At 39.8% G+C, this 26,703-nt stretch overlaps 1 protein-coding gene across 1 annotated transcript in view; it reads left to right on the forward strand.

Annotated features, from left to right (window-relative positions):
- Positions 3,354-26,703, forward strand: part of LOC109826607 (serine/arginine-rich splicing factor RS41) — a 59,939-nt gene continuing 36,589 nt past the window's right edge. The window contains 2 exon segments of the mRNA XM_020393631.1: positions 3,354-3,512; positions 5,760-5,865. Of these exon segments, the coding sequence (XP_020249220.1) occupies positions 3,354-3,512; positions 5,760-5,865 (265 nt within the window).

Here is a 26,703-nt window from a genome sequence, read left to right on the forward strand (position 1 = left end):
CACTTATTTATCTTTGGAGGAGGAGCTGTTTCTTGGAGTAGCAAGAAACAAGGGTGTGTTGCTAGATATACGCAAGAAGCTGAATATATAGCTTGCAGTATGGCAACTACACATGCTGTCTGGATAAGACGGTTTTTGATTGATCTTGATCTCAATTTGTTAGAAGGACCTATTGATATTTATTGTGATAATCAAGCAGCAATTAGCTTAATCAATAGTGGTGTGAATAGCTCCAAAGGGAAACATATTGAGATCCAGTATCACTATATTCGAGATATTGTAGAATAGGGAAAAGTCAAAGTGACTTATATCCCTACTACAGATATGATTGCTGATCCTTTGACAAAAGGAATACCAGCGGAATCTTTTATCAAACATGTAAGTTTGATGGGACTTAGGAATAAATAAGTCCAAGTAAAATTTCATGAATAATAAAATAAGAATTACTCTTTACGGATAGTGGGAGTAATGAAAAGCATAAACATCTGATCTCACGGATAGTAGGAGGCATACCACTTGGTTGATTTGGTCAAGTGGGAGATGTTAGCTTGACCTGGTCTAAGATGACCAAATCAACGTTCGTTTGAGAAGAACGTGGAGAAAAATTGGTTTTGTTGAGAGAAATTCTCTCAGGAGCGGTTATGAGGGGAGTGGAGATAATGGGTTCTGGCTCCTATATAAAGAGGAGTAATCTCCTTGAGAAATACACAACAACACAGAAACAAAATCAAACCCTTACCCATTACCGGAGCCCCTCAAAATCTGTTCTTCTTCTTTGATTTCGATCACAAGGAGGATCCCCATAAAGTGAATCCTTGAAATTGTTCTCATGCAGAATGTTGTAATAATTATAAATTTTCACAGACCTATTCAACAGTAACATATTTTGATGTCCTTATTTCAAAATCATGCCTCAACCTGTTTCTGTCAAGCGGAAATTGTAGGTAATCTCTTGCAGTTTTGCCCTAATATCAAGCAATAAACGGATTAATATGCCCCAACACCGCAAAAATAAAAAAGGATAAAATTTTAGAGAAGCTTGACTCTCTTCTTAACTTAACGATCATATGACCTCATCTGACCTAACCTGAATTTATTTTTGTAACGTTTCTCCCATTCCTGTTCTTAAACGGAACTTTAATCCTAAACCATCCACACATAATCTAAATCAAATAATAGATTTTTGGTTAATACCTATTTATGCTTCCTATGTTGCAGATTAGGAAAAATGCTGTACTCACAGCAAAAGAAAGAGAGAAAGCGAATGGTAAATTACATAAATACTTTTAACTATCTCCTTGCTTATTTTACCAATTCCAGAAATTTTAATAATAAACTTTTGTTACAAAAACCAGTAAGACAAATTAATTAAGGTAGATGCCTCATGCACTGGTTGGTATTTTTGCTTCTGTAAGCTAGTGTAATTTTATTATAGTACATAGTGTTATTATATTATATGTAAGCAGTAGTATAGTAGGGTATCACTGTATAAAATTTAGTTAGAATTCATGCATAATGGTCTTTTCAGATTTATATATTTTATGATATATTATCTTGTTGTTATTATTGTAGGTGCTAAGCCAGATCGCATAGAGAGCCGACGTGGTGGAGGTAAGCCTGAATCTAAACAACCACCAAGAGGAATGAGGACGGTAATTCGGTGGAATAGTTATAATTTGCCCACTGGTCCTTGGTCGATAAGATTGAATGCATACATTGGGGTTCTCGTGCGTAGAGCGAGCATTATCAACCCTTATTTTCACTTACCATGGACCGCGTACGAGGCGATATGGACCGAGCTTATGGTAACTACATATTGCTTTAGCTCTTCATTTATTAATAATTAGTAATTGATATTAAATTATCCGAACTAAATGTGTATGTAAATCTACAGGAATGCTTTTGCCTTGAGGACTTAGAGGGGGCTTGGAATTATGTGTTTAATATCAAGGTTGAAGCAGTCCTCAAACAATGGAGGCATGAGATCAGGCTTGGAATTATGTGTTTAATATCAAGGTTGAAGCAGTCCTCAAACAATGGAGGCATGAGATCAAACACTTTACTTATGACAGGTATGAGGAATGAGATCAAACACTTTACTTATGACAGGTATGAGGAGGACTGGCAGAGGGTTTTAAACCTCGATGACCGAGTTGACGAGCTCATTTCACGGCTCTCCTCATGTATTAGGACAGCGATGCCGCCAAGGTTAGTTTCATAAAAACTACTTTATAAATAAAAGATATTATTTTATTGTATATTTACTGAAATTTTTTTTTTAAAGAATAAATCCATGAAGGAGCCAGAGAATAGAAGGAAGAAGCTGTATGATCACCACTTTGGCGCACACTCCTATGCCAATTTGGAGGATGTTTATTGTCATGATACGGTATATGTCATTTAAAGCTTAAAATGATCTTAATGCTTAATATTTTATTGTCATGATACGGTATATGTCATTTAAAGCTTAAAATGATCTTAATGCTTAATATGATTATGAAATCTCATATCATTTAAAGCTTAAAATGATCTTAATGCTTAATATGATTATGAAATCTCATAAATGTATAATATGACAGAGAAAATCAAAAATGCTGATACACTTGAAGGCAAAAGCGGCGTATGGTACTTTTCGTGATAGGTATAGGGTTGAGGAGAAGAATCAAGAAAAGACCAAGGTAAATCTCAATTTGGTGGTAAGACTTATATATATCTTAAGTAGTATTATTAACTCTATTTCTTTGAATATTACGAGAAAACTAGAGCACAAATAATATGATATTTACCTTGAATTAACTATATATTTGTGATTTAGGCGGGATTTGAGACTGCATCTAAGGAGGCTGCATCATTGAGGTTGTCGCAGGAGGGGGAACAAGGCGAGTCAGACCCTCATATGCTTTCTACAGAGAAGAACATCATTCTTACGCAGAACGTAATGGGACATAATAGGTATGAATGGTAAAAGATCAATTCAATTTGAATGCTACGTTCCTATTTATATTTGTTTACATTATTGATTCGAAAGCAAAATCTAAATTTATTTCTCCTTAATAATAGGAGAAGAAGATATCCTCTGCATGGTGTTGGAGCTTCACCCGACATAAGCATAAGATCATCCACAGCATCCTTCACGCCATCTATAATAACGAGAGCAGCCCCAAGCAGTTTTCAGGCCATGCCATTTATTACACGCATCTCCACGTACTTGTTTGACAAGATTGATCCAGAACTGCATATTCAGGTGACTACTGAGATGACTAGAGTTGCGAGGACAAGATTGATCCAGAACTGCATATTCAGGTGACTACTGAGATGACTAGAGTTGCGAGGACGGCCAACTCAATGGACGGATGACTAGAGTTGCGAGGACGGCCAACTCAATGGACGATCTCATGGGGTATGCTATGGAATATTTAGGTGGTGTGATTCCCCATAACGCATATAGTGGAATCATACAGATCATAAGCTCGATTGGCGATAATTCCGGTGCTAGGCAGAGCAGCGTTCAGGTATCTTATTTTTTTTATATGTATAAATTCATTTTTGTTTACTATGTTATTAAACACCACATAATTATTTTTCAATTGGATCTTCAGAGTGGAGATATTGGAGGGAGCAGCACTCGTTCTCGTAACCGGGATAGAGATGCTACTGACGACGATGAGAGTTGAGGTTTTTTATTTTTGTTAATGCAATAAATAGTTTTATTTGTTATAACACTCTACTTTTATTCATGTTGTGTACCTTATCTTAATCATGTGTATTGTTAGTGAACATGTGGTTGGATGTATATATTGTGTACCTTATCTTAATCATGTGTATTGTTAGTGAACATGTGGTTGGATGTATATATTGGTCCGAATTGGTTGATGTATATTTTGGATTGGATGGTTGGATATGTGTATTGTGTACGATGAAATTGTTGGATATGTGCATTGGATGGTTTTATTATATTTGGTTATTAATGTAACTGTTATGAATTTTGATTATATTTGGATGATTAAATGTATTCATGTAATTCTACAGGAAATTAAAAATTTTAAATAAATTTTTTTTCTGTAAAAATATCAAACTAGACGGATTTTCCTTCTAGGTTGCCGTAACCTAGACAGAAATCCGTCTAGGTTGGTTTTACTACAACCTAGACAGAAAACCGTCTAGGTTGGAGCAACCTAGACGGAAAACCGTCTAGGTTGAGTCAACATAGACGGTTCTCCGTCTAGGTTTCTCCAACCTAGACGAGGTTGGTGCAACCTAGACGGTTTTCCGTCTAGGTTGCTCCAACCTAGACGGATTTCCGTCTAGGTAGGCAACCTAGACGGAAAACCATCTATGTTGCCAACCTAGACGGAATTCTGTCTAGGTTGGTAATCTAGACGGAATTCCGTCTAGATTGCCAACCTAGACGAAAATTACACAACCGTCTAGGTTGCTTTCCGTCTAGATTGACAACCTAGACGGAATTCCGTCTAGTTTGTGCCAATCTAGACGGAAATATTCTAGAAGGAGCAAACTAGACGGATTTCCGTCTAGGTAAAACAATCTAGACGGAACATAGAGCAACCTAGACGAAAATTTTCGCAAGGTTGCTCATTTTTCTACTAGTGGCGGTTTGCATTCAGGTTTGGAGCGGGCTATTACTTTCATAAGTAGAGGGTGTTAAGTAGAGGGTGTTCTTTGTACTTTGCCATCTTTGGTTAGGGTGTGCTTTGAAATTTTTCATCTTGGGTTAGGGGATCTCAAGTAGAAATGAATGAGGTGCCATGATCGCTTTTTATTATTAGCTGGTTTTTTGATGTATGTCAAAACATACGGGTTATCTGGAATTTTCGTTTTACTTGATTATTGATAGTTGTAGATATATGATGATCTAGCATGTAATTTTGTTCGTGGTGTTAAGATCCTTCTAGTTCACTAGTTTTGCTGATCAAGCTTTTTGATAGTGCTTTAGATCTTTCTATGGTCAATAATTATTCTCACAAGCGGAATGAAGGCGTTGTGATCAATTTTTATTATTGGGCGGTTATTTGATGCATGCCAAAATATTAAGCGATTAAATGAAAATTTCCCTTATCTTGAGTATTGATAATTGTAGACTTGTTCTGGTTTAGCTTGCATTTCTTGTTCTTGGTGTTAAATCCTTCTAATTTACTGGTTTTCATATGAAACTTTTTTTTGGGCTTTAAATCCTTCTATGATGAACATATACTCTTATCATATTGATGCTTGAATGTATGCGGAAGAATAGGGAAATTAACAGCGTATAGAGTTTTAGTTTTATTTTTTATTTTCGTTGTGGTGTGGGAAGGTGAGTTTGGGTGGGGAGACAGTATGTGAAAAAATATCAATTTATGCTTTTTGTAATCTTTTATGCACAGTCACTTAGCAAATCTACAACCATGCCTGTCTTAATGGAAAAAAAGCCATGCAATTTTTCACTAATGAATATGCCTTTCCTTTTAGATGAAAGATTTGTGCACACTAAGAATGAATTTTCCAGTTACCTTTGATGTATTAATACTCAACATCTGATTGAACGAATGGCCAAAGATAAGTAAATAATTAACACAAAAGCATGTGTTTGTATCAAATTGGACTAACAAAAGCATCCGTTGTCTTTGCATATCGTGATTGACACGTTACTTCTAGATCTTTTGTTCGTGCTTTGTCTCTTTCCAAGTCCTTTATCGAAGATATTTATGTCTCTTAGCTTTTATGAACGAAGTCTACTTGGACGTCTTGTATTCTGATGAAAGAACCTGAAGCCTGTTATATGCGGGAACTTTGAGCATGATGCTCGTCAATCGGAACTTGAGCGCCGTTTAGGAAGATATGGGAAGGTTGATAGGGTCAATATAAAAGTCAGGTGACTATATTTATTGTCAAGTAAATAATTTCCTTATCTACTTCCTATGATAGAAAACATATTTTGTTACCTTATGTCCCTAATGGATGCTGGAATTCAATGTTTTTGGAAGTCCAAACGGGTTAAACCGTTTGGGCTAATATATCCCAAACGGTTGTAACCGTTTGGTTCAACCGTTTGGGATTTTTTAATAGCCCAAACGGTTTCAACCGTTTGGTTCAACCGTTTGGGATTTTTTAACAATCCAAACGGTTTCAACCGTTTGGGATTATTATCCCAAACGGTTAGAACCATTTGGGCTTTTTCGACTTGCCCAAACGGTTGCAATGACCGTTTGGGCTGTGCTGTTTTCTACTAGTGTAAGCATTCATAGAGATTGGAGGCGATGAATTGAATGTTGATCCGTGCTGAATAAATGCATCCCTAGAACATGTATTTAATCAAGATGAATTATCCTAGGTATCATTTTATCTTCCAGGGTGGACCTTATTAAATGAAGATGCATTCATAATTTGTATTTTTTTTAATATGAGGGTTTCCATCTTTATTCACAAGCAATGTTACAGAAGGCGCTAGGCGGACAAGACGATTGTGCCAGCGCCTAGTGTTAGCCTTCTTGTTTTGATGATGTTTAACAATTAATTTACCACTAATGTTGTTTGTCTTGTATTTGTGTTTTCTTATTTATTATAGACAAACAACGTAGTTGGAATTTACCACTAATGTTGTTTGTCTTGTATTTGTGTTTTCTTATTTATTATAGACAAACAACGTAGTTGGAGGATGGATGGAATAGAGCTTCAACGATGATATCCAATGGAGGTTGGCGGAATAGTGGAGTGAAGCCTTGCAATTCAAAGTTAAAGATCAAGTTCAAGCTTCATCCGCGAGATTACCAAGTAGAGCTTATTGAAGACCTTCATCAAACTTGGGTATATTTAGTATAGGTTTTATATTATGTGTGTTAAATACCTTAAGTTTAATATTGTACACACACATTATATTGGTTTTCATATATATATATAGTGTTATATATATACATACATGTGTTTTGGGTTTTTATGTTTATATATTTTGAAATTACATATTTCATACTCTATTGTGTTTTTGTATTTATTGCATAGAATATGCACTTTTATGAAAATATTGTATTCTTAGTTTTTTGACTTAACAATAATCATATACATATTTTATTAAGTCTATATAATCATTGTGCAAAGTTTCAAAACATGGTTTAGCCAAAATGTCAAAATTCTTATGTGTTTACATTTTCATGTTTTGGACTATTTTGCAAAATGATGATATTTTTCATTTGGAAAGTCCTTTTTGAAAACCAGTTATTGTAGCATGTTTATTATCATGTCTACAATCATTCCATAAAGTTTTACTGTTTTTGGAATTTATTTGTATTTTTAAACAGTGTTTTAAAATCAGAAAAAACAGTTTTCAGTCTCCATTTTCTGTAGTATCAAATTTCGGTCGACCGCACTGGTCGACCGCTCATATGTTCAGTCGATAGTGGACAGCAGAGAGTTTGTCGGTTGACCGGTGCGGTCGACCGAGAGCTCGAAATTTCTATCGGTCGATCGCACCGGTCGACCGTCGTTGTTTCTGCTCGATTCTCAGATTGGGTTCTGAATCGCGGTCGACCGCGAATTCTTTCGGTCGATCGCCGCTCAGTCTGACTCTCTCTAACGCCTATTTTTGTTACCGTTGGCTGGGCTGTTTCTGTCATTTGGTTTGGGGTTTTTGGCTGAGGTTTTGGAGGCTATAAATACCCTCTTTGATCTCAGTTTCTTAACCAAGAAAAGAAGTTTTTAAACAAGGTTTTAAACAAGGGTTTAAGCTTGTTTAGTTTTGGTTTAAGTTTGGTTTGGGTTTGCTGTTACAAAGAGGAGTTTACATCAACTATTGAAGAGTTCATCTTTAATATTTCATCATCCTCTCTTTATGTTTTTAGAGAAGTTTCCTTAACTCTATTTCCTAGCATTTCTACTATTGTATTTCATATCAATCTTATTGCTAGTTCTTATTGAGTTAAGTTTTTATTAAATCTCAATGTTACACACACCCACATGAGCTTATTATATTTTCATACATAGTATATTTGGGTTGGTGAGAGTTGTAACAATTGAGTGTGAGCTTTTATTGTGTTCTCATCCATAGTAGAGAACAAACATTTATTATATTAAGCCTAATTGTGAGGATACACTTTGTAATACACTTGTACACCGAGAGGAGTGTGTGATGAGAGTCGGGGATCGTCCCAAGAGGAGTGGCGTCGGTTGACGAACCTAGGGAGAGGTTGTAACCGAGCACTTGAGGGAGACACGGCTAGGTCCAACACTTGTGAGGATGTAGAGTGTGATTGCATAGTATTTGTTGTGTGAGAGTTTTCAGTAAGCTTGTAAACCTATTGTGTAGAAGTTCCGGCTTCCAAACCGGGTTGTGATAGTGGATTTCTCCCCGGGAGTGGGGAGCGGAGACGTAGGACGGAAGGTCCGAACTCCGTGATCATATTTTGTGTTTGAGTATGCTTTGGCGTTTATTTATACTTGTGTTTATATTTCTTGTCGCCATTGTCATTAGCTCATTATTTATATGATCCACTATCTAGTTCATATTGTTTACCCCTTGTGTTAGTTTTATATCCTTGCATATACATATATCATATTGTATATCTCTTTGATAGGATATATCATCTTGTGTTAGTTTATATATCCTTGCATATATATATTCATCATATAGGATATATCTCATTGTTCATATTGCTTATCCTAGCTTATACAGTTGTTATATTTTATACTTGCTAGGATAACTTGTGTAGAAGTTCCGACTTCTAAACCGGGTTGTGATAGTGGATTTCTCCCTGGTAGTGGGGAGCGGAGACGTAGGACGGAAGGACCGAACTCCGTGATCATATTTTGTGTTTGAGTGTGCTTTGGCGTTTATTTATACTTGTGTTTATATTTCTTGTCGCCATTGTCATTAGCTCATTATTTATATGATCCACTATCTAGTTCATATTGTTTACCCCTTGTGTTAGTTTTATATCCTTGCATATACATATATCATATTATATATCTCTTTGATAGGATATATCATCTTGTGTTAGTTTATATATCCTTGCATATATATATTCATCATATAGGATATATCTCATTGTTCATATTGCTTATCCTAGCTTATATAGTTGTTATATTTCATACTTGCTAGGATAACTTGTTAATAAATTTTAATTAACATTTAATCGGATTATATTTGGTATATTAGATTTAAACTTTTTGTTCGATCTAGACACTTCGATTTATGGTAAATTATAGATGATGCTTATTTTGTACCCACTACGGAGAAATCCAAGTGGTGTAAAAATGATCATAGAACGTTTACAATGAACAAGCTTTTGTTAGAATTTTTGCTTAATGCTTTTGACTCATCCTTTTCTAACAAATTTGTTCATATTGATAGTGCTTACAAACTTTGGAAATTTATAGAAGCACATCAAGGGGACTTGGAGGCGATCCAACAAGCTTTGGAGGATCCCGCTTCAAGTTCAAAAGGAGCTTCATGCACACGTGCACTAGGCGATAGCCATAGTGAGGTTTGCGAGTTCGAATCTATTAATGATTTACCTAATGATGAACTTACTTGTGCTAGTGAGAAACTATTGCATGCCTACAAGAAATTGTAAAATATTTTATTGATTTAAAAAGCAAGCATGAAGATTTAAATTCCGATCATGAGAAGTTAGCTTCCAAATTTGATATCATTTCTCAAGAAAGTATTGCTCTTCAAGAAAACAATGATATATTAAATTTGAAAAATAAAAATTTGAAATTGGATATTGCTAACTTGACTCATGACAAAAATAATGCCATGTTAGAAGTAGAGAACATACAAAATGATACTGCTTCTTTTATAAATAACTATTTATGTTCTACTTCTAAAAATGCTTATGTGCCTAAAAATGAAGATTTGAATCTTACGAATAAATGCATTTCATCTTTAGATTCAACTTTAAAAACATGCATTAATAATCATAAGAGGCTTATGGATATGTGTGCCAAGTCTAAGTCATCATCCACTCACTATGCACACATATATAGCAAAGTTTACAAATGCTCTATTTGCGGTCGTAAAGGCCATCATACTAAATTTTGCTATGATGCACACAAACATAAAAATGTCAATGCTCCTTGTGCATCTCATGTAGCTTCTTCATCACATGTACACACACATGCACCCATTGTTCATCATAAGCATGCTAGTGTGTTCAAGTGTGATCATTGTGGTCGTTTTGGTCATTTGGCCGAATATTGTTTTGATTTGAAAAATAAATCTCATTTGCCAAATGTTTCTAGTAGACCACATATTTTTAAATGTGATGTTTGTGGTAGGTTTGGACATCTTGCTAAATTTTGTTTTGATGTGCAAAAAGTTCCTATTTTGCAAAATGCTCCAAAGAAACCATCTTTGTTTAATGATGTTTCTCATTTGCGAAATAATTTAAAAGAAAAATCTTTATTTGCAAATGATTTTCGTGCACGCCCACTTGGTCAACACAAATCATTTAACCCTATTCATTGCACCTATTGCAATCGGAAAGGTCATGAGTATAATTTTTGTTTTGACCGTGCTAGTGCACCATATGCGCCTAAACGGGTTCATAATCCTAGGGCTTTGAGCTTAAATGATAGGGGTCATGTCCCTAAACCTTTTGGTACAAAGATTACTTGGGTACCAAAACAAATTTGATTTTAAACCAAGAATTTTAATGTTTTTATCTTTCTTTTTCTTGGTTTTGAAAATTATGCTTTAAAATCTTTTGGTTATGAAAACAATTTTTTCTTGTATCAAATCTTTTGTTTTCATGATTATTATTTTTGTTTTGATGAGAGGACTATGTTTATATAACCCTCCGGAGTTATTGGGTGTTTATTCCCAAACATTAATTACCGGGTACTAAAAATATTTATATGGGTTATTATTAGCTCAAGAGCTAGATATGGTTGCCTCTCTTGATTTTTTTTTTTAAAAAAATCAATGATGATTTGGTTTTATGTTCTTATATGATTTACTTGTGATTTATGATTTCATTGGTTGATTTGTTTTCATTTGAAAACCTTTTACATGATTTTCATGTTCCTTTTCTTTTGATTTCATAAATCTATTTTTGATCTTTATGTTTTTGTTAATGAGACACTATTTTCATATTGACATATTTATATGTGTTCTCGTTATCTTTTTGTATGTGAGTGATATTTAGCATATTCATGTATGCTTGCTCACATGTTTTGCCTTGATCTTTATTGCGTATATTTTATATGGCATTTTGATAGGGGGAGCTATTCCCTATTCTATGTGTTATACTCACATATGTTTATTGATAGGGGGAGCTTTCGCTCTCTTAATTCTTTTGTCCCCTTTTTGATGTTGTCAAAGGGGGAGAAATATTATGAGTATATTCTTTCTTATTTATATGCATGTGAATTATAAATTATATATTCATTTCCTTCATGCATATATTTTTTTTTGTAAATTGTTTGTCATCATCAAAAAGGGGGAGATTGTTAGCCTTCTTGTTTTGATGATGTTTAACAAACAATTTACCACTAATGTTGTTTGTCTAGTATTTGTGTTTTCTTATTTATTATAGACAAACAACGTAGTTGGAGGATGGATGGAATAGAGCTTCAACGATGATATCCAATGGAGGTTGGCGGAATAGTGGAGTGAAGCCTTGCAATTCAAAGTTAAAGATCAAGTTCAAGCTTCATCCGTGAGATTACCAAGTAGAGCTTATTGAAGACCTTCATCAAGCTTGGGTATACTTAGTATAGGTTTTATATTATGTGTGTTAAATACCTTAAGCTCAATATTATACACACACATTATATTGGTTTTCATATATATATATATATAGTGTTATATATATACGTACATGTGTTTTGGGTTTTTATGTTTATATATTTTGAAATTACATATTTCATACTCTATTGTGTTTTTGTATTTAATGCATAGAATATGCAATTTTATGAAAATATTGTATTCTTAGTTTTTGGACTTAACAATAATCATATACATATTTTATTAAGTCTATATAATCATTGTGCAAAGTTTCAAAACATGGTTTAGCCAAAATGTCAAAATTATTATGTGTTTACATTTTCATGTTTTGGACTATTTTGTAAAATGATGATATTTTTCATTTGAGAAGTTCTTTTTGGAAACCAGTCATTATAGCATGTTTATTATCATGTCTACAATCATTTCCCAAAGTTTTACATTTTTTAGAATTTATTTGATATTTTTAAACAGTGTTTTAAAATCAGAAAAAATAGTTTTTAGACTCTATTTTCTGTAGTATCAGATTTCGGTCGACCGCATCGGTCGACCGCTCATATGTTCAGTCGACAGTGGACAGCAGAGAGTTTGTCGGTTAACCGGTGCGGTCGACCGAGAGCTCGAAATTTCTATCGGTCGACCACACCGGTCGACCGAGTGCTCGAAATTTCTATCGGTCGACCGCACCGGTCGACCGACGTTGTTTCTGCTCGATTCTCAGATTGGGTTCTGAATCGCGGTCGACCGCGAATTCTTTCGGTCGACCGCCGCTCAGTCTGACTCTCTCTAACGCCTATTTTTGTTACCGTTGGCTGGGCTGTTTCTGTCATTTGGTTTGGGGTTTTTGGCTGAGGTTTTGGAGGCTATAAATACCCTCTTTGATCTCAGTTTCTTAACCAAGAAAAGAAGTTTTTAAACAAGGTTTTAAACAAGGGTTTAAGCTTGTTTAGTTTTGGTTTAAGTTTGGTTTGGGTTTGCTGTTACAAAGAGGAGTTTACATCAACTATTGAAGAGTTCATCTTTAATATTTCATCATCCTCTCTTTATGTTTTTAGAGAAGTTTTCTTAACTCTATTTCCTAGCATTTCTACTATTGTATTTCATATCAATCTTATTGCTAGTTCTTATTGAGTTAAGTTTTTATTAAATATCAATGTTACACACACCCACATGAGCTTATTGTATTTTCATACATAGTATATTTGGGTTGAGAGAGTTGTAACAATTGAGTGTGAGCTTTTATTGTGTTCTCATCCATAGTAGAGAACAAACATTTATTAGAGAGTTGTAACAATTGAGTGTGAGCTTTTATTGTGTTCTCATCCATAGTAGAGAACAAACATTTATTATATTAAGCCTAATTGTGAGGATACACTTTGTAATACACTTGTACACCGAGAGGAGTGTGTGATGAGAGTCGGGGATCGTCCCAAGAGGAGTGGCGTCGGTTGACGAACCTAGGGAGAGGTTGTAACCGAGCACTTGAGGGAGACACGGCTAGGTCCAACACTTGTGAGGGTGTAGAGTGTGATTGCAATATTGTGTTATTGTGAAGTTTTCGGTTAGCTTAGAAGTTCCGGCTTCCAAACCGGGTTGTGATAGTGGATTTCTCCCCGGGAGTGGGGAGCGGAGACGTAGGACGGAAGGTCCGAACTCCGTGATCATATTTTGTGTTTGAGTATGCTTTGGCGTTTATTTATACTTGTGTTTATATTTCTTGTCGCCATTGTCATTAGCTCATTATTTATATGATCCACTATCTAGTTCATATTGTTTACCCCTTGTGTTAGTTTTATATCCTTCCATATACATATATCATATTGTATATCTCTTTGATAGGATATATCATCTTGTGTTAGTTTATATATCCTTGCATATATATATTCATCATATAGGATATATCTCATTGTTCATATTGCTTATTCTAGCTTATATAGTTGTTATATTTCATACTTGCTGGGATAACTTGTTAATTAATTTTAATTGGCATTTAATCGGATTAGATTAGCATAAGACCCAAATCACCCTCCCTCTAGGGTCTAACACCTAGCACCTAAGGTGTTTGGCTATTTTTAAAATTATTTAATTATAATAATTAATAAAAATATTTATTAAATTCATATAAATTTGCTATAAGAAAAAGATAGGCATCTTAGATCCACAATAGACCATACATAGTTAAATACTAAATAGCCAAAATAATAACTAACAAGGTTATAGAAAGCACTAGGAGGCCTAGGCGTTGGACCCGATGTCTAGAGCCTAGGAGGATTTCTTTTTTATTTTTTAATTACAATAATTGCTAATAAATGTCAATGTTATGAAAAACTTTGGTGTCGGACTGGTGTCTAGGCAGATTTCTTTCTTCATTTAAGTGGCGGTCGAGGAGGTTTTGTTACGGGTTAGAGATGTTAGTCTACGGTGTAGACCCAAAGTCGAGACGAAAGCTAGAATCAAAACGACAAAGAAAACGAGCTGATAGATCCCCGGTCGACCGCGAGAATCTGGCGGTCGACCGCGAACATGCACAGGAGCTCAGGAGGAGCTGGATTCGAAGCCAGTCAACCGCGGCGGTCGACCGCGCCAACCCTGTAATCAATTTAAGTCTCTGTCGTTTGATACGGTCGACCGCGACTGGTATGCAGTCGATCGCAATACCTGTGCGGTCAACCGCCATGGTCGACCGCGACGCAGTTTGACAGTTTCCTAAACTATTTTGGATTATGTTTCTACCGAGACTCTATATATACCTTAAATGTTTTTAGGGTTTGAACAACACGAAAAAAGAGAGTTTTTGACTACAGAAAGAGAGAGAATCTCAGAGAGATTAAACCCTAGTTTGAGAGCTTGTATTTCTTCGTCAATTAATAAAGAAATTGTGTGGTGTGGCTCCCGAGGACGTAGGCACGTTGCCGAACCTCGTTAAATCTGTGTGTTCGTCAACTTTACTATTTTTACAAGATTAGATCTTTATTTGTGGTATTATTCCTACTTTTCTACTTTCAATACAAGGTCCGGAAGGGTAATGGTTTGATTGTTTTGAATCCCCAACAACTGGTATCAGAGCTTCATTCAGCAATTTGTGTAAAAGCCATGGCAGAGGAAAACAAATCAAAGATCGAGAAGTTTGACGATTCAGATTTTGCCTACTGGAAGTCGCAGACGGAGGACTATATGTACCAGAAGGACTTGTATCGCCCGTTGATGGGCAAGGAAAAGGGAAAGAAGAAGGAGGAGTCAGATAGTGATTGGGAGATTCTGGATAGGAAGGCTCTAGGGCAAATCCGGTTGTCGCTCGCCAAATCAGTAGCCCACAATATCTTGAAGGAGAAGACAACGGTGAGGCTTATCGAAGCACTCGCGAAGATGTACGAGCAACCATCAACATCAAACAAGGTGCATCTCGTCAAGACTCTTTTCAACCTCAAGATGGCAGAAGGATGGTCCTTCACGATGCACCTCAGCGAGTTCAACACGATTGTTGATCAGCTTATCTCCTTAGACATCATGTTTGATGACGAAGTGCAAGCCCTATTGATTCTAACGTAGTTACCGGATAGTTGGGCAGGTTGTGTGACGGCAATCAGCAATTCGATGGGGAAGGAGAAGTTGAAGCTGAGTGGTTGTTAGCATGATTCTATCCGAGGAGGTTAAAAGGAAATCATCCGAATCAGAAGGTTCAGGTTCAGCTCTAAACTTCGAGCAGAGAGGCAGAAGCCAGAAGAAAGGAAACCAGAACAAGAATCAGTCGAAATTAGTGAAGAAGAGGTCAAACTCGAAGGTTAGGCCTATCAAAGGGACGTGTTAGAACTGCGGTCAGGAGGACCATATGTCTTCAGTCTGCAAAAGTCCAAAGAAAGATGCGGGTGAGCAGGAGGCTCATATCGTGTAGGATGCCTTGATCCTTTCTATGGATAGCGACTCGGATTCTTGTGTCATCAATTCAGGAGCCTCTTTCCACGCCACTGCTAACAGGAAGCTATTTTAGAATTATGTAGCAGAGGACTTTGGAAAAGTGTATTTGGAGAATAACGAGCCATGTAATATTATTGGAAAGGGTGAAGTATAGATTCAGATGAAGGGCTCTAAGTGGACCTTGAAGAACGTGAGACACGTGCCGAAGCTGAAAAGAAATCTTGTTTCGGTGGGATAGCTTGGAGCAGAAGGCTATGTTTCAACATTCACAGGGGATTCGTGGAGAATCTCCAACGGTACGATGATAGTTGGTCGAGGCAACAAGCTAGGAACTCTCTACCTCACCTTACATACGAGTGACACCCTCGAAATTATAGCTGGCAAAAAGAGTACAGATCTGTGGCACAACAGGCTCGGGCACATAAGCGAAGAGGGGATGAAGATTTTGCATTCACAAGAAAAGCTAACCGGGATCGACGTCGTGGAAGTCGGGATTTGTGAAGACTGCATCTTTGGGAAGCAGAAGAGGGTTAGTTTTCAGAAGGGTGGAAGGCCACCTAAGGCTCAGAAGCTAGAGTTGATTCATACAGATGTATGGGGTCCAGCCAGTGTGTCTTCTTTTGGCGGTTCGAGATATTATGATACCTTCATCGACGATTATTCGAGGAAGGTGTGGATCTACTTCATGAAGCACAAGTCAGAGGTGTTTAGAATCTTCAAGAAGTGGAAGGCCATGGTGAAGAATGAGACAGATCTGAAGGTGAAGTGTCTGAGATCAGACAATGGTGGAGAATATGAGATGGAGGAGTTCAAGAGGTTCTATGCTACGAATGGTATTCGCTTAGAGAGGACTACTCCAGGTATGCCGCAGCAGAACGACATTGCAGAGAGGATGAACAGGACCTTGACAGAGTGTGCCAGGAGCATGCGATTACATGCAGGTCTACCTAAGACATTTTGGGCGGATGCGGTGCATACGGCGGGTTACATTATTAATCATGGGCCATCAGTTCCATTGGATTTTAGAATTCTAGAGGAGGTTTGGAGTGAAAAAAAGATAAATCTCTCACACTTGTGGGTATTTGGTTGCGTGGCTTATGTTCATATCAGTGACCACGTCAGGGACAAACTAGAGGCTAAGTCACAGAAGTGCACATTTATTAGATACGACATTGATGAGTTCGGGTGTCGTCTTTGGGATGAGAAGAATAGGAAGATAATCAGAAGCAGGGACATGATATTCAATGAGGATGTGATGTACAAGAACAAGGAAAATACCAAAGATAGCCAAAGCAGTGGGAGCAGCACTACGGATACAGGTGGATCTGAGTACATGGATTTAGAGGAACTTCCAGATAGTGGTGATGATGTTTGTTCTGACCATAGAAAGGAGGAGGCTCTAGGTGCAGAAGAAACTACCCAGGGCGTGGAACTTAGGAGGTCATCCAGGGTACCCAAACCAAATCACAGATATCTTTCATCTCTTGACTACCTATTGTTGACAGATAACGGTGAGCCGGAGTGCTATGAAGAGGTAATGCAAGTGAGTGAATCTCAGCAGTGGGTGCATGCTATGCAAGAGGAGATAGATTCTCTACTCACTAATAAGACATGGGAGTTAGCCCAGCTACCTGCACAGAAGAAGGCCCTACATAACAAATGGGTCTACCGGGTCAAGCAGGAGAGTGATGAAAGTAAGAGATTCAAGGCCAGATTAGTAGTGAAGGGGTTTCAACAGCGGGAAGGAGTGGACTACACGGAGATATTTTTCCCTGTTGTGAAACTCACAACCATCAGAGTAGTGTTGAGTTTGGTTGCTGCAGAAGACCTCTTTCTTGAGCAGTTAGATGTGAAGACTGTCTTTCTTCATGGTGACTTGGATAAAGAAATCTACACGAAGCAGCCTGTTGGCTTCATTGAAGAAGGAAAGGAAGAGATGGTGTGCAAGCTCAAGAAGAGCTTATATGGTTTGAAACAGACTCCGAGACAGTGGTATAAGAAGTTTGATAACTTCATGCAGAACAATGACTACAGAAGATGTAATTCGGATCATTGCTGTAATCTCAAAAGGTTCAAGTCCAGCTTTATTATTTTGTTATTGTATGTTAATGACATGTTGGTAGCAGGACCGTGTTTGGAGGAGATAAATAGTTTGAAGAAGCAGCTAGCAAAGAAATTTAAAATGAATAATCTGGGTGCAGCGAAGCAGATTCTAGGGATACGAATCAGTAGTGATAAAGCTGAAGAGACATTGAGAATGAGCCAAGCTGAATACATTGAGAAGGTACTTCAGAGGTTCAACATGCAGAATGCTAAAGTTGTTAGCACGCCCCTTGGAAGTCAGTTCAAGCTATCTGAGGAGCAATCGCCTAAGACAGATGAAGATAGAGAGCATATGAGCAGGGTGTCATATTCTTCGGCTATTGGGAGTCTCATGTACGTGATGGTTTGCACGAGGCCGGACATCGCCCATGCAGTGGGAGTTATGAGAAGACTTGCAAGTAATCCAGGGAAGCAACATTAGGAGGCCAAGAAGTGGATAATGTGGTACTTGAGAGGGACAACGAACAAGCCATTATGTTTCAGGAGGAAGGAGTTGATGCTGCAGGGATACATGGATGCGGACTTTACCGGTGACCATGATACGAGGCGAAGCACCACGGGGTATGTTTATACCTTAGCGTCGACAGTAGTGAGCTGGGTCTAACGTCTGCAGTGTGACTTTGTCTACAACCGAGGCTGAGTATGTCGCGTTGACTGAAGCAAGCAAGGAGATGATCTGGTTGAACGAGTGCTTGGAAGAGTTGGATCTGAATCAAGGGAGAGGAGTTCTTTATTGTGATAGCCCTTACCAAGAGTTGAAATAGAAACTCTAATTCATTATGAGATCTCTTGGGCTTTATATAGGCCCCTACACAACTTACAAATAAGTCCCTAACTAATACTAATATGTCAACACTCCTCCTCAAGATGGGCGAAAGATATCTACTAAGCCCATCTTGTCACATCCTCTAATCATATCTACTGAGCTAAGTCCTTTAGTCAGACAATCTGCTGCCTGGTCCTTAGTCGAAACATGACTTAGCTCCAGTAGTCCACTATCCAACTTCTCTTTGCTGAAGAACCTATCGATCTCGATGTGTTTGGTTCTATCATGCTGCACTGGGTTGTTGGCGATACTGATGGCTGACTTGTTGTCACACCACAACTTCATCTTAACTCCTTGATCCAGCTTTAGCTCCACCAGCATACTCTTCAACCATAGCAACTCAGCAACTCCTAAGGCCATAGCTCTATACTCTGCCTCAGCTGTCGATCTCGCCACCACCGACTGCTTCTTGCTCTTCCACGAGACTAAGTTGCCTCCTATAAAGATGCAGTATCCTGAGGTGGACCTCCTGTCATCAGCACAACTAGCCCAATAAGAGTCACAATAGCCCTCAATGCTCATGTGTTCATTCTTCCTAAAGATTAGCCCTTTTCCGGGGGTATTCTTCAAATACCTTAGAATCTGGTACACTGCGTCCATATGACCCTTCCTTGGATCATGCATGTAGCGACTCACCACGCTCACTACAAAAGAGATATCGGGACGTGTGTGACACAGATAGATCAACCTGCCCACCAGCCTTTAGCCTTTGGTATCTGTCACGATCAACTGGTTCTCCAGCTTCAGCACCCAGCTTAAACTTCTGGTCGATCGGTGTAGTTGCAGGTTTACACCCTATCCCCTCCGCTCCTCGAGCTATCTCTATTCCAAGAAAGTATCGAAGCAAGCCAAGATCTTTCACCTCGAATTCCTTACCCAGTCTCACTTTGAGTTAGGCAATCTCCTTCTCATCATCCCCTGTAATAATCATATCATCCACATATACTGCAAGCAAGGTGATATGACCTCGACTTCTTTGAAAGAACACGGTATGGTCGGCACTGATCTGCTGGTACCCCATACCAATCATAGCCCTCCTGAATCTATCAAACCAAGCACGAGGAGACTGCTTTAGCCCATAGAGAGACTTCTTCAATCTGCAGACCTTTCCTACTGTCTGATCTGTACCGAATCCTGGTGGTATCTCCATGTATACCTCCTCCACTAGATCTCCATGAAGAAATACGTTTGCCAGAGAGATTAAGGTCCGAACAGTGCTCATCTTTGCCACCGGTGCAAAAGTCTCATTGTAGTCGATGCCATATGTCTGACTATATCCTTTTGCCACCAGACGAGCTTTGTAGCGCTCAACCTGTCCATCTGGATTCTGCTTCACAGTAAAGACCCACTTGCATCCAACTACTCTCTTCCCTTTTGGTAGTTTAACTAACTCCCAAGTGCGGTTCTTCTCAAGGGCCCTTAGCTCTTCGTGCATAGCAGCTTTCCATTTCTGGTCCTTCTTTGCAACCTGCCAATTGTTAGGTATAGTAACAGAGTCCAGTGATGCAATGAATGCTCCATGTGCAGGGTGGATGTTAGAATATGATACAAACTGAGCAAGATCCCAACCATATCTATCGGGAGGATTTCCCGCATTACTGCGAGTAGTCCTCCGTACAGTTATTGGTGTGGGATGAGTAGGAAGAGGAATGGAATCACATTGAGAGGAATCTGGTGGTGTAGGTGTCTCAGGAGTCGGGGCAGGCGTTAGCAAGGGACTTGGCACCAGTGGCACTGTAGGTACTGTTCCCGCAATTTGTTTCCCCTTCCTACTATAGGTAAGTAGTTCCCCCTGAGCCGTTGGTCTAACACCTCTTGTCTCATTCTCCTCTTCTTCTTCATTCTCTTGCTCCTCCTCAACCAAGTCTCCTTCCCAAGGAATCATTACAGAAATTGATTTTTCTGATCTCTCACCATTCTCAGACATTGATTTCTCCATATTTACCAATCTCTCACCATTCTCCTCCTCTCGCCGCATACTTCCAGTATTAGGCGAGTTATCAACGGATGAAGTTACCTTCCGGGTGTAATATGGCTCGAGTTCTCGAAAGTGCACATCCATACTCACAAACAACCTTTTCTCCACCGGGCTCCAGCAAACATATCCCTTCTGAGTAGCAGAATATCCCACAAAGATGCACTTCACAGCTCTAGGGGCAAGCTTCCCGACAGATGGCCTGTTGTCCTTCACAAAGCACACACAGCCAAACACTTTAAGTGGAAGAATCCCACCATTATCTCCCTTCAATGTCTCACACTGAGACTTCTAATCCAGCACTCTCGAGGGCATTCTGTTGATCAGCGCTGCTGCGGTCAACACTGGTTGCCCCCACAATGTTTCCGGGACATTCATAGAGATCATCATGCTTCTAGCAACCTCTAAAAGATGTCTGTTCTTCCTTTCCGCTACCCCATTCTGAGCTGGTGTGTATGGACAGGTCGTCTGGTGATGTATTCCCTGAGCTGACAAATATTCTTCAAACGCTCTGTTGGTATACTTTGTCCCGTTATCCGACCTCAATATCTTCACCACTGCTCCGTATTGAGTCTGAACATTCCTATGAAAGTTTTGGAAGCACCCAAACACTTCACTCTTTTTCTTCATCAAGTATAACCAAGTCACACGAGAGAAACAATCAATAAATGTAACAAAATACTTGTATCCATTCATAGAACTTGTGGAACAAGGCCCCCAAACATCTGAATGTACCAAGTCAAATACACGAGAACTTCTATGACCTGAACTAACATAAGAGCTTCTAGTAAGCTTTCCAAACTCACATGCATCACACACAAGTTTCTGTTTATTTGCTTTCTCAAATAAAGAAGGATACAATCTACTTAAAACATCAAATGATAAGTGTCCCAAACGCTGGTGATGAAGCATTAACTCATTCTCAGTACTCATATTAGATCCTACTCCTGCTTCCTCTACTAGTGACACCAACGCTGAATCCAACCCTTGACGATCCAGATACCACAGTCCACTACGCCATGTGCCAGTCCCAAGTCTCCGTCCTGTCCCCTTCTCCTGAAAAATCACCTTGGGAATATCAAAAGAAACAATGCATTTTAGTTGGAGGATGATAGAACTAATGGACAAAAGATTGACTGGAAAGGAAGGAGCATGCAAAACATTGGAAAAAGTTACAGAACCAGTACAATCGACTGTACCCTTACCAACCACCGACTGAAATATACCATCAGCTGTTTGAATACTATCAGGCGATGCTAAGTGAGTATATGATGAGAACTCACTAGCATTACCTGTCACATGTCGAGACGCACCGGAGTCGACTATCCATTCTGATGATCTGTCGGGAGACATAGAAGCAAGAGCATGTATATCATCAGTACCTTTGGTCGGATGAGCATAGGTAGCAGTATTGCCTCTGGCGAAGAACGAAGTGGATGCCTCCTCAGTCCCACTCCTCAAGTCTCCATCCCCTGCTACTTGCTGCTTCCCCCTGAGTATCGCCAGGAGACCACGATCCTCCTCAGTAAAGACCACCTCAGCTTCTTCTTCTTCTACTACCGTCAGATTCGCCCGATTCCCTGCTCCTCTTCCACCTCGTCAACCCCCACGGCCACGACCACGACCTCCGAACTATCCACGTCCACCCGAATCTCCTTCCTTGGGTGGTTTGGTGCAAGCATGCCTTAGATGACCCACCACACCGCAGTTGTAGCACTGTCGAGTCTCTCCTCTAGATCCAGTATTGCTAGAGGCTGCCAATGCTAACTTCACCACCGGAAGTCCACCTGTCCCCACCTGCAGCCGAATGCGAGTCTCCTCCTGGATCATAGCAGAGACAGCCTCCTCAAGCGTGGGAATTTTTGGCTGAGCTAGCAGTAATGCAATTCGCTGAGCAAACTCTGATGTCAATCCCTTGAGAAACACCATAGTCTTCTCCTGTAGAAAGGCCTCCCGCTCTTTACATCCCGGGTCCTTACAGCTAGCCCGGGGGGGAAATGATCATAGTCCAGCCACAGGCGCTCCAGCTCTGTAGCATATTCCTGTACAGTCCTCTCTCCCTGGACTGTGGCGTCGATCTCTCCTTTAATCTGAAACACCCTCTGGTTATTCCCCACCCCATCATATGTTCTCCTCAACTTCTCCCAGACGTCCTTCACCTTCTCAATGCCATCCACCATGGTGGCGATCGTCGGGACCAACGAGTTGAGAAGCCAGATGTACACCAACATATGAGTGGACTTCCACTCATCTCGTCCTCCTGAGTCCTCATCCGGTTCTGTCTTCTCTCCGGTCAAGTAACCCTCCAGGTTCCTCCCTGCAAGGGTGTATCTCACCCGTTGTGACCAACTCAGGTAGGTACTCGGTCCTTTAAGCTTCAGATCGATGGTCAGATGCTCCAACTTCTTCGATGGTCTTGTCGCGCTTTCATCAGCCGACAACTTCATCAACTTCATCAAAGTTGACACCTCCGTAGGGTTCAACTTCTTGATGATCTCCTCCATCGAACAAGCTTCAGACCCACCACCCGTTCACCTTCGCTTCCGACCCTTGTTGTGTGCAGTGAAAATTTCAGCAGCACCTCTGCTGTACAACAAGAGTAGGATCACAAACAAATTCTCGTTTCTCGGAGGAAACAAGAACCAAAAATAGTTATATATCTCATCGAAGTGAGATATATACTCTTCCTGTCATCAGTTCGAGGACTGAGTCGAGGGAACCCATGCCAAACTCTAGGTCTGGCATAGCGCAGCAAGCGGCGGGCAACGCGTTGAAATAGAAACCCTAATTCATTATGAGATCTCTTGGGCTTTATATAGGCCCCTACACAACTTACAAATAAGTCCCTAACTAATACTAATATGTCAACACTCCTCCTTAAGATGGACGAAAGATATCTACTAAGCCTATCTTGTCACATCCTCTAATCATATCTACTGAGCTAAGTCCTTTAGTCAGACAATCTACTGCCTGGTCCTTAGTCGAAACATGACTTAGCTCCAGTAGTCCACTATCCAACTTCTCTTTGCTGAAGAACCTATCGATCGCGATGTGTTTGGTTCTATCATGCTGCACTGGGTTGTTGGCGATACTGATGGCTGACTTGTTGTCACACCACAACTTCATCTTAGCTCCTTGATCCAGCTTCAGCTCCACCAGCATACTCTTCAACCATAGCAACTCAGCAACTCCTAAGACCATAGCTCTATACTCTGCCTCAGCTATCGATCTCGCCACCACCGACTGCTTCTTGCTCTTCCACGAGACTAAGTTGCCTCCTATAAAGATACAGTATCCTGAGGTGGACCTCCTGTCATCAGCACAGCTAGCCCAATCAGAGTCACAATAGCCCTCAATGCTCATGTGTTCATTCTTCCTGAAGATTAGCCCTTTTCCGGGGGCATTCTTCAAATACCTTAGAATCTGGTACACTGCGTCCATATGACCCTTCCTTGGATCATGCATGTAGCGACTCACCACGCTCACTACAAAAGAGATATCGGGACGTGTGTGACACAGATAGATCAACCTGCCCACCAGCCTTTGGTATCTGTCACGATCAACTGGTTCTCCAGCTTCAGCATCCAGCTTAAACTTCTGGTCGATCGGTGTAGTTACAGGTTTGCATCCTAACATTCCTGTTTCTTTGAGAAGATCCAGTGCATACTTTCTCTGGGATAGGACGATCCCCTCCACTCCTCGAGCTATCTCTATTCCAAGAAAGTATCGAAGCAAGCCAAGATCTTTCACCTCGAATTCCTTACCCAGTCTCACTTTGAGTTGGGCAATCTTTTTCTCATCATCCCCTATAATAATCATATCATCCACATATACTGCAAGCAAGGTGATGTGACCTCTACTTCTTCGAAAGAACACGGTATGGTCGGCGCTGATTTGCTGGTACCCCATACCAATCATAGCCCTCCTGAATCTATCAAACCAAGCACGAGGAGACTGCTTTAGCCCATAGAGAGACTTCTTCAATCTGCAGACCTTTCCCACTGTCTGATCTGTACCGAATCCTGGTGGTATCTCTATGTATACCTCCTCCACTAGATCTCCATGAAGAAATGCGTTTTTCACATCTAGTTGGTGTAGCTTCCATCCACCATTTACTGCCAGAGAGATTAAGGTCCAAACAGTGCTCATCTTTGCCACTGGTGCAAAAGTCTCATCGTAGTCGATGCCATATGTCTGACTATATCCTTTTGCCACCAGACGAGCTTTGTAGCGCTCAACCTGTCCATCTGGATTCTTCTTCACAGTGAAGACCCACTTGCATCCAACTGCTCTCTTCCCTTTTGGTAGTTTTACTAACTCCCAAGTGCGGTTCTTCTCAAGGGCCCTTAGCTCTTCGTGCATAGCAGCTTTCCATTTCTGGTCCTTTTTTGCAACCTGCCAATTGTTAGGTATAGTAACAGAGTTCAGTGATGCAATGAATGCTCCATGTGCAGGGTGGATGTTAGAATATGATACAAACTGAGCAAGATCCCAACCATATCTATCGGGAGGATTTCCCGCATTACTGCGAGTAGTCCTCTGTACAGTTATTGGTGTGGGATGAGTAGGAAGAGGAATGGAATCACCTTGAGAGCAATCTGGTAGTGGTGTAGGTGTCTCAGGAGTCGGGGCAGGCGTTGGCAAGGGACTTGGCACCAGTGGAACTGTAGGTACTGTTCCCGCAATTTGTTTCCCCTTCCTACTATAGGTAAGTAGTTCCCCCTGAGCCGTTGGTCTAACACCTCTTGTCTCATTCTCCTCTTCTTCTTCATTCTCTTGGTCCTCCTCAACCAAGTCTCCTTCCCAAGGAATCGTTACAGAAATTGATTTTTCTGATCTCTCACCATTCTCAGACATTGATTTCTCCATATTTACCAATCTCTCACCATTCTCCTCCTCTCGCCTCATACTTCCAGTATTAGGCGAGTTACCAACGGATGAAGTTACCTTCCGGGTGTAATATGGCTCGAGTTCTCGGAAGTGCACGTCCTTGCTCACAAACAACCTTTTCTCCACCGGGCTCCAGCAAACATATCCCTTCTCAGTAGCAGAATATCCCACAAAGATGCACTTCACAGCTCTAGGGGCAAGTTTCCCGACAGATGGCCTGTTGTCCTTCACAAAGCACACACAGCCAAATACTTTAAGTGGAAGAATCCCACCATTATCTCCCTTTAATGTCTCACACTGAGACTTCTAATCCAGCACTCTCGAGGGCATTCTGTTGATCAGCGCTGCTGCGGTCAACACTGGTTGCCCCCACAATATTTCCGGGACATTCATAGAGATCATCATGCTTCTAGCAACCTCTAAAAGATGTCTGTTCTTTCTTTCCGCTACCCCCATTCTGAGCTGGTGTGTATGGACAGGTCGTCTGGTGATGTATTCCCTGAGCTGACAAATATTCTTCAAACGCTCTGTTGGTATTCTTTGTCCCATTATCCGACCTCAATATCTTCACCACTGCTCCGTATTGAGTCTGAACATTCCTATGAAAGTTTTGGAAGCACCCAAACACTTCACTCTTTTTCTTCATCAAGTATAACCAAGTCACACGAGAGAAACAATCAATAAATGTAACAAAATACTTGTATCCATTCATAGAACTTGTGGAACAAGGCCCCCAAACATCTGAATGTACCAAGTCAAATACACGAGAACTTCTATGGCCTGAACTAATATAAGAGCTTCTAGTAAGCTTTCCAAACTCACATGCATCACACACAAGTTTCTGTTTATTTGCTTTCTCAAATAAAGAAGGATACAATCTACTTAAAACACCAAATGATGAGTGTCCCAAACGCTGGTGATGAAGCATTAACTCATTCTCAGTACTTATATTAGATCCTACTCCTGCTTCCTCTACTACTGACACCAATGCTGAATCCAGCCCTTCACGATCTAGATACCACAGTCCACTACGCCATGTGCCAGTCCCAAGTCTCCGTCCTGTCCCCTTCTCCTGAAAAATCACCTTGGGAATATCAAAAGAAACAATGCATTTTAGTTGGAGGATGATAGAACTAATGGACAAAAGATTGACTGGAAATGAAGGAGCATGCAAAACATTGGACAAAGTTACAGAACCAGTACAATCGACTGTACCCTTACCAACTACCGGCTGAAATGTACCATCAGCTGTTTGAATACTATCAGGTGATGCTAAGTGAG

This window comes from Asparagus officinalis, chromosome 10 (assembly GCF_001876935.1).
Source record: "Asparagus officinalis chromosome 10, Aspof.V1, whole genome shotgun sequence".
Lineage (NCBI taxonomy): Eukaryota > Viridiplantae > Streptophyta > Magnoliopsida > Asparagales > Asparagaceae > Asparagus > Asparagus officinalis.